The 8276-nt window shown below is 36.3% G+C and overlaps 2 protein-coding genes across 6 annotated transcripts; one reads left to right on the forward strand and one right to left on the reverse strand.

Moving 5' to 3' along the window:
- Positions 1 to 1912: 1912 nt before the first annotated feature.
- Positions 1913 to 3608, forward strand: LOC18039341 (F-box/kelch-repeat protein At2g44130). The gene has a single exon (XM_006429886.2). It carries the CDS (start codon positions 2181 to 2183, stop codon positions 3255 to 3257), a length of 1077 nt encoding a protein of 358 aa, XP_006429949.1. The 5' UTR covers positions 1913 to 2180; the 3' UTR covers positions 3258 to 3608.
- Positions 3609 to 4701: 1093 nt separating this feature from the next.
- LOC18038279 (serine/arginine-rich SC35-like splicing factor SCL33) lies at positions 4702 to 8017 on the reverse strand. 5 transcript variants are annotated; one of them, XM_024182058.1, is made up of 6 exons: positions 7924 to 8017; positions 6790 to 6957; positions 6225 to 6336; positions 5498 to 5662; positions 5182 to 5304; positions 4702 to 5054 (listed from the first exon to the last, which is right to left on the reverse strand). In XM_024182058.1, exons 2-6 carry the CDS (start codon positions 6890 to 6892, stop codon positions 4937 to 4939), a joined length of 621 nt encoding a protein of 206 aa, XP_024037826.1. In that variant the 5' UTR covers positions 6893 to 6957; positions 7924 to 8017; the 3' UTR covers positions 4702 to 4936. The 5 variants fall into 5 exon arrangements, with proteins under 5 accessions (XP_024037826.1, XP_006429951.1, XP_024037825.1 ...); XM_006429888.2 differs by having other exon boundaries at positions 5182 to 5301; positions 6225 to 6302; positions 7909 to 8017; XM_024182057.1 differs by having other exon boundaries at positions 7909 to 8017.
- Between the last annotated feature and the right edge of the window lie 259 nt (positions 8018 to 8276).

Consider the following 8276-nt stretch of genomic DNA (forward strand, 5'->3'; position numbering starts at 1 on the left):
TTCTTACGAACATTTCACATGCAGGGCTCTAAGCTTCACATCCAAATGGGTACATTTTCCCATGACAATGCCATATGAAGTTGAATAACTTAGGATGGTCCCGAAAGCAACCCCATGTAAAAGGAAAGGAACAGAAACATAGTCTAATCTAATGTCAAGGTTTAATAAAATGGACCCATACCGAAGCCCATAAAAACTGACCAGAAAGTGTCAACATTCCTGTGCTCAGAATAAGCTCTCTCTTTCTCTTGTGCATGCGTCGCGTTCCATTTTCCTTTAAAACACATTGAATCTTTTGTAGGAATGCACATGCAAGCGAATCACATTTTTGTTTAATAGGGAGAGGCTTGTAATGTAATGGACCACTTCAATCCCAGGTCCAAATTGCGATAGCCCAGCAACATTTACACCCAAGGCCACAATTGTCAAGTGACATCAAGAAGCATTTTCAATAAAGATATGGTTCTGTTTCTTTCATATAACATGTAATTCTCAAATGTTATTTCTTATTATACATCCGTGTCGTACTCAAACATTAAAAAAAAAAAAAATGATTATAAATATTCATGTGGCTCTATACCTTACCAATGCTGTTTGGCCTTATTGCATGAATCTCGACCCCCACTAAATTTCTTTTTATCTTTTTCTTTATGTCACAATGTGATCCACCTCCCACGGTCACACTACACGTACGCAATCTTATCCTCATCCCATGGAGAAAAAAAGAGAAAAAAGAAAAAAAAAAACAATCATTCACTCAACCTGTCTATTTATTTCTCGTCATTGATTGAATATGAATGGTTAGTAGTAATATTATATTATATTATATAAAACCGAATGATGCTCTGTCAGTGTCACGCATATATTATTAATTCTTAGTAGTAATCTTTGTTGTTTTCCACGGTGACTAGCTCAGTATGAGTCGTCGTTTCTTGTACATTTTGTCATGATTGAAATTTACGACATTTGATAAACCCAAAAGGAAAAAAAGAAAAAGATTTCTAGAAGAAATTACAAACTTCGTTCACATCTCACAAAATACAAAATTAATATATAACCGCACATTTAATATATTTTTTTGAAAAGTATATGACGGTTTAGAAATGTATTGAACTTGAAGTCACTGTTTTTTCTACTAGCAATATCCTTGTTTTTAAATTTTGAGAACATTCATCTACGATATTGACTACGTTACTATGTAAGCAAAATAAATCCAACCTCCTAATTATATAGTTAGATAAGTATGTATATCTCATTCACAAATCTAACTGTGAATAATTAGAGATGACAAAATGAGTTATGATACGAATACACGATAAAGATACAACACGAATTTTTTATTTTATATTAACAAATATTAACCGATTAATAAATAGATTGACACAAATAACCATGTCGTTTTTGTGTTGGATCATTTCAATACACTTAAGTGTTTAGAATATAAATATTAATTAATATGTGGTAATATTATCGAAAGATATTATTTATAACATATTATAAACATATTCGTATCATAAACTTATTTATTACCTATTTTTTAGAATATGTCGATATATTTATTATTATTTAATTTAATTTATATTAAATATGTTAAACACGTTGTTGACACCGACACCATTAATAAACATGAAGTCTCTATATTTTAATAATTAACACAATTAATATATGAATTAATGGATAAGGCATTGTACAAATTGACGCCCCCCCTATGGTGCATATTCCTCACAAAGGAGACTCGCCTTTTTTTAACATTGTGTCGTTTGCGATATTTTGGTGCAAAATTTTCCAATTGGTGTTTGACTTCGGAACCCAACTTGTCTACAACTGGATATATATTTTTTTTTGGTTTTAACAACTGGATATATATTAATATATGCAATGGAAGTGTAGCCAACGGTAAACAGATAAACTGAGACCCCACGTGACGAAAGCATCCACTTCAATGAATGGATAAATGAAGTATGAACCTCTCACTTTCGAGCTTCCTGTCCGCCTCTTACATTATTTTCATGCAATTTGCACATCAATTATCATCAGTCATATCAGTCTCTTGATTACCTCCGAATAATCAGCTTTCAGTCTGGAGATAGACATAAGCCGTCAGCGCTCCAAAAGTGCAAAGTCAATGACGCTTTTGTGGCCCCAACTTGGCGCTCGTTATTTGGCTTTTGTATAAATGAATGGATAAACAGCAGCCCAAAACACAATTCACTTCAAACGCTGATCGAAGCAGTTCAATGGCTGAGTTTGCAGAGTTGGTTCCCGGCTTGCCTGAAGAAATTTCACTCGAGTGCTTGACTCGGTTGCACTACTCGACACATCGAGTTGCCACTCGAGTTTCTCGGCGCTGGCGACAGCTTATTCAAAGCAGAGATTTTTATTATCAGAGAAAGCAATCGGGGAAGACCCACAAGGTCGCTTGCTTAGTTCAATCGTTTCCCGTTCATTCGGGATCCGGCGAGCTGAAGCCGATGGGTCTAAGCTACGGGGTAACGGTTTTTGACCCCGTGAGTCTAACCTGGGACCGACTCGGCCCGGTTCCCGAGTACCCAGCTGGGCTTCCTTTGTTTTGTCAAGTGGCGAGCTCGCAAGGGAAGCTTGTGCTGGTGGGTGGGTGGGACCCGGCGAGTTACAGCCCGGTGAGTCACGTGTTCGTTTACGATTTCACGACTCGGAGGTGGACTCGGGGGAAGAACATGCCTGATAATAGGTCGTTTTTTGCAGCTGGTGAATTGAATGGCCGAGTTATTATTGCCGGCGGCCATGATGAGAACAAGACCGCTTTGAGCTCGGCTTGGGCTTATGATTTAATCAAGGACGAGTGGACTGAGTTGGCCCGGATGACGCAGGAGCGAGACGAGTGTGAGGCCGTCGTTATTGGGTCCGAGTTTTGGGTGGTGAGTGGGTACAAAACGGAGAGGCAGGGGATATTTGATGAAAGTGCTGAGTCGTATCAACTCGGGACGGGTGAGTGGAAGCGAGCTGAGAACGCCTGGAAGGTGAGTCAGTGTCCGAGATCGAATGTTGGAGTGGGAAGAGAAGGGAAGTTGTTTTGTTGGGCCGAGACGGAGGCGGCGGTCCAGTTTGGGACTTGTAGGGTTGAGTTGGGTGGGTGCACTTTGGTTACTGGATCGGGTTACCAAGGTGGGCCACAGGAATTTTATGTGGTGGAAGGGCGAAATGGTAAATTCAGGAAGTTTGATGTTCCTGCTGAGTACAAGGGTTTAGTTCAATCTGGTTGCTGCGTGGAGATATAATCTAGCATTGGGTTTGAGTGCTTGATTTTGTGTAAAATACACTTTTTAAGTTCTTAGGATAAAGAGACTTGCTGATTTTGTAATTCGAAACAGTATATATATACAAATATAGTTTTGAGTATCGGCTCAATACAAACTAATACTCTCATGCACTCATTAACTAGTAACATAATACCTAAAGGTTCGCTACTACTAGCAACCTAGAAATGGCAATGGAGAGGGGAGAGGAGGGACTTACATTCCTGTACTCATCTACCTAAATATTTTCTTATTTCTAAATATTTTCCGATTCCAATTAGAATTGTTTGAGGGAAAGAAATGAAGATTTCTGAATAACTGATATGTTTTTTTATTTTTTATTTAATATAATCAAATTAACCTAAAAAATATATAAAATAAAATGAGAATGATCATGAATAGATCTTATTTAATTCTACTCCATTACCATTTTTAGGTTGCTAGTAGTGGCGAACCCTTAGGTATTATGTTACTAGTTAATGAGTGCACGAGAGTATTAGTTTGTATTGAGCCGATACTCAAAACTATATTTGAATTTATATACTGTTTTGAATTACAAAATTGAATAGATCTTATTTAATTCTACTCCATCAAACTTTTAGAATGTATAATATTCAAATAATATTTTTCAAACCAAAATTTAAATAATGTAATTTTTTTAATACAACATTAAATGAGCGCTGCCCACGCTTTTTGGGCACTAAGTATGGCTTGACGAATGCCCCGAGCCGAGTTTTAATAGCCAACAAAGCAACTTGGCCACTGACGACACGACATGCTACAGCGCTATGAGGAAATAAAGACTACCTGGACACTAACTGCAGTGCAAGTAGTTTGAAAAAGATAAGTGAAAACTGTAAAAAAGTAAACTTTAGAATGTACTATATTATGTTAAGGTCTTTATATTAACTAGTATTTAGTATTTATATCATTTGTATAACTCTTGTACTGTTTGTTATTTGCACCACTATTTAAATTTTATTTTTCATTAATAATTTTTTAAAAATAAAAATAATTTTTTTATAAGAAATAAAATTAAAATTAAAATTAAAATCAGATAAATAGAGAGAAAATGAGAACTATACCTCATCCCTATCACCGAATAAAAATTTAAGTAAAAAACATCTCTACCTCTTTCCCAAATAAAAAATCAGACATAAAGTAATCCTCATACTCTCTCCGACTGGAAAAATCCCCCAAAGGCTCCTCTCTTCATAAGGAATTATGCCATCCCTAATAGCAACATTCTGTCATATTTAATTCATAATTATTGGGTAGAGAAGCATTTACTATATCTTAACACATTTAAGTATTTACCATGTCCAACATTATGCAGAAGCACGAACTATAAATGAACCCTAGATCGAATACTTTCAAAATCTTGGCTACAATTGATATGTCCTGCAAATAAATTTTGCAATAATGCTCATGTAAGATATAGTACTTGACTGGCTAAAATCCTGAACGGGCCATTTATAAGCCAGAGAAACTTTCATGTAGCAGTCATTTAAAACTCCGCCAACACTTATAAGGATTTCCAGGATCAAACAGTAATTCCATAACAAAGTCATAAACAGGAAAAGGTCTTAGTTTATTATCATCACTAAAGCAACATAAACTAATCATATCCCAACCCTCAAGCATAGAGATGTCATATCAGCTCATCTTGAGTAGTCCAGGCTACGACTCCTGCTTCTGCTCGGACTATAGCTCCTAGACCCATAAGGAGACCTTGAGTAAGATCGCTCTCTGTACCTTCTGTATCTAGGTGAAATTGACCTGCATTACACACAAGACATCATAAACATTAACAGGTTCTTTCCATCGCTTTAATCCTACATAACAGCTGATACGAATTAGAAATGCTACATTAAAACAATATCATAGGGGGACACGAAGTAACAACCTTGAGTCTCGCCCTCGCCTGGGAGGAGGAGAATAATAATCTGGACTACGAGAATAACCACGTGCATAGTGGGGTGATCGAGAATAACGAGGTGGAGATCGCCTCCGATCGTATGATCGACTCCTAAGAGCAATAAATTCAAACAATGCATCTCAGCAATTAAAAAAAAAAAAACACTGATGTATTCTGAGTTCTTGGCCTAGAAGTAACAACATTCACAAAAATAGTTCACAACTAAAAATGAAGCATTCACCTTTTGAACAAAAAAAATATATAAGCAAGAATTGCAGCTAATCCAGCCAAAAACCACACTTACCTAAAACGTTCTCTTGCCCTCATTTCTGAAGGTTTCTTCCTGTTTTCCTCGGCAAATACAACAGTCAGTTCTCGGCCTAAAAGTAAATAACCATCCATGTGGTATTTGGCATCTGCAGCATCAGCTGGGTCTATATACTGGACAAACCCAAAACCACGTGGCTCCCTGAAGCATTAATATTTAAGTTTCACAAAAATGACATGAAATGCATAAACATCCTGTAAAGAATGTATTACTGAGTGCAACAAATCATTACATGATCCTTACTCCTATTTCACAATGGAAGTTTAGGAGAAGCACAAGCCCATACTTCATATAATTCAAGTGAAAACATATGTGGCCGCTAACCTTGTGGGAGCCAAAATTTTAACTGTTGATATTCTTCAAGACTTGAACTTCTTCACAATGTATTCAAACCCAACTCCCTTCTCATCTTGATGTACACTAAACCCATCTTGAACAGTACTCTTATTACTTGAAGGTGTCTTCAAAAGAGTACTCTTACTACTTCATTGTTCTCTTCAACACAGTTCTCTAATTACTTCATTGGTGTCTTCAAAACTTTCAATAAAAACAACCAAATTCCCACAAACCAATTATAGTTCGTAAAGAAAAAACCCCACACAAAACACTCAGACTGGATGTAGAAAGACAAGTCTGTATTTCTATTCAATTGACTCAGTTATAGGCAGAAAACTAGCACATGCATGAAAGCAGAGATAATTACCCAGTATAATAGTCTCGAGGCAAGTAGATGTCCTTTAAACGACCAAATTGCCCAAAGGGTCCACGAAGATCTTCTGGTCTGCAAATACTCTTATAAGTTTCGGTGGAAAAAGCTATGCCAAAAAGAAGTAACAGGTAGAACATCAATTTCTAAAGTGTTTAAATGATTAATAGTGAAAAGTCAAGCAATAAATATGGCCTTATGCGCAAAGACACATACAAACATGTTAAGAAAATAAAAATTTAAAGAAAAAAAAACCTCAACAACCTGCACAATAAACTCAGCAAATAGCACATTACAAGCCCAACTACCAATATCATCAGCTAGTTTTTGGTTTTGAAAGCACCAAAGTGACCCAAAAAAAAATTGTATACAAAACATAACAAAAATGCCACGCCCATCCCTGAAAAGCACACCAATACTAGAAGCATCTAATGCTTCTTATGCTGCTGAAAAATTTACATTTCAGAAAAGCAACCAAGCACTAACCATATTAGATAATTAACTGAATCAATAAGGACATATCCCATGAAAGGCAAATAGAAGAAAATAAAGAGGTACAGACCTACAATCATGGCGAAGGTTGCGAACCAGAAGACTAGTCGGGAGATCTCTTCCACGACCGCCATAGCGACCGCGAGGGCTGGGGCTGCGATATCTCCGGCCATAGTCTCTTGGCGGCGAGGGACTGTAACTGTAGCTTCGACCCCTCATTGGCACTCTATGTCACAACCTACAATCAGCCCAACAAATTAACATAACAAATTCCTAATTGCAGCAACCTCTGTGCAGGTGCAAGAAAGGCAACACCCACAATTCAGATGACAAGCAATTAGAATAATTCCTTCACTCACATCGACCAAATGATCCCACAAATTATTCAGTAACAGTAATTTCACATACAACACACACACACACACACACACACACGTCTATGTATACACATATATGTGTGCGTGTGTTATCAAGTTCACAAGCAATAACAATCACATGCCACCACCAAAGGTAAATGTATATATTTCTTATCTTCTTTCTTCCTTCTTCCAAGGTCATTATAACTCCACATTAAAGTTGAAACCCAATGTTATAACTTCTAGCGAAAAACCAAAAACTTTCACAATCTCTACTAAATAGCCCTATTATGCAAATATTATTTCTAATTTATATCACAAACTTATTCTTAGGCTTTGGATGATCCCCAATGCATAATCACAAGGAACTCCGAGAAAACTTCATACTATGCTGGAAAATTAACCATTAGGTGCAAAAGCAATAATCTACTATCTATATTATAAAGGGGAGAAAAAAAGGGCATAATGATCATCAAAACTTCCCATCGCATAACAATTAAAAAAAAAAATCAAAGCCCGTTAGTATAATTATATTACTGCAAATCCCGAGAAAAAAGCATCAAACTAAACCAAATAATATGTAATAAATGAAAACAAAATATAGTATCAGATATAAGTTTTCAATTAAAATTAACGAGTGTACAAAATTTTAATCAGTACAAATAAATCACAGAATCATCCAAACAGATCGTCTTATAGATAAGCATATAAATTAATCTCTATAAATTTTGAATTTTCCACCGATAAGATCTCAAAACTAAAGAATCAAGGAAATATTAAAATTAAGCATAAAAAAATAAAAACAACAACAGAAAAGGAGATAGATAAGAAACCTCGGAAGGACGAACCAGCGAATCTGCTCCGAAATTTTTTTGTGCTTTGCCGTTCTAATTTCTTCGGTTATTTAATCGTCTCTCGAGTCTTCTATACCTTCCAATATTCGAGAAGCTTCACTCTTTAAACGCTTTTTTGAAAGAGTTCTTTTATTTCACCGTGGATGTGAAGTTTCGGAACTGAACTAACGGTCACGATTTGCTTTTATGGGCCCACCAACTTTAGTTTTTGACCAGGAAAGACTATCGAATTACCAACCCACTCCTCTTATTCTATGGAGGCCCATCATCCAAGCCTGCAATATACATCGGCCCACCAATTGTAGTTGCTGATGAGGAAAGACATAGAATTACCGGCCCAATTCCTT

The sequence above is a fragment of the Citrus clementina genome, unplaced genomic scaffold, assembly GCF_000493195.1.
Source record: "Citrus clementina cultivar Clemenules unplaced genomic scaffold, Citrus_clementina_v1.0 scaffold_6, whole genome shotgun sequence".
NCBI lineage: Eukaryota > Viridiplantae > Streptophyta > Magnoliopsida > Sapindales > Rutaceae > Citrus > Citrus x clementina.

Coding starts and splice junctions, on each gene's coding strand:
- LOC18039341 (XM_006429886.2), top strand. CDS start 2,181: ATGGATAAACAGCAGCCCAAAACACAATTCACTTCAAACGCTGATCGA.
- LOC18038279 (XM_024182056.1), bottom strand. CDS start 6,938: ATGAGGGGTCGAAGCTACAGTTACAGTCCCTCGCCGCCAAGAGACTAT. Junction 5,663..6,224: donor CCTCGAGACTATTATACTGG/GTAATTATCTCT, acceptor TTAATGCTTCAG/GGAGCCACGTGGTTTTGGGT. Junction 5,305..5,497: donor AGGGCAAGAGAACGTTTTAG/GTAAGTGTGGTT, acceptor TATTGCTCTTAG/GAGTCGATCATACGATCGGA.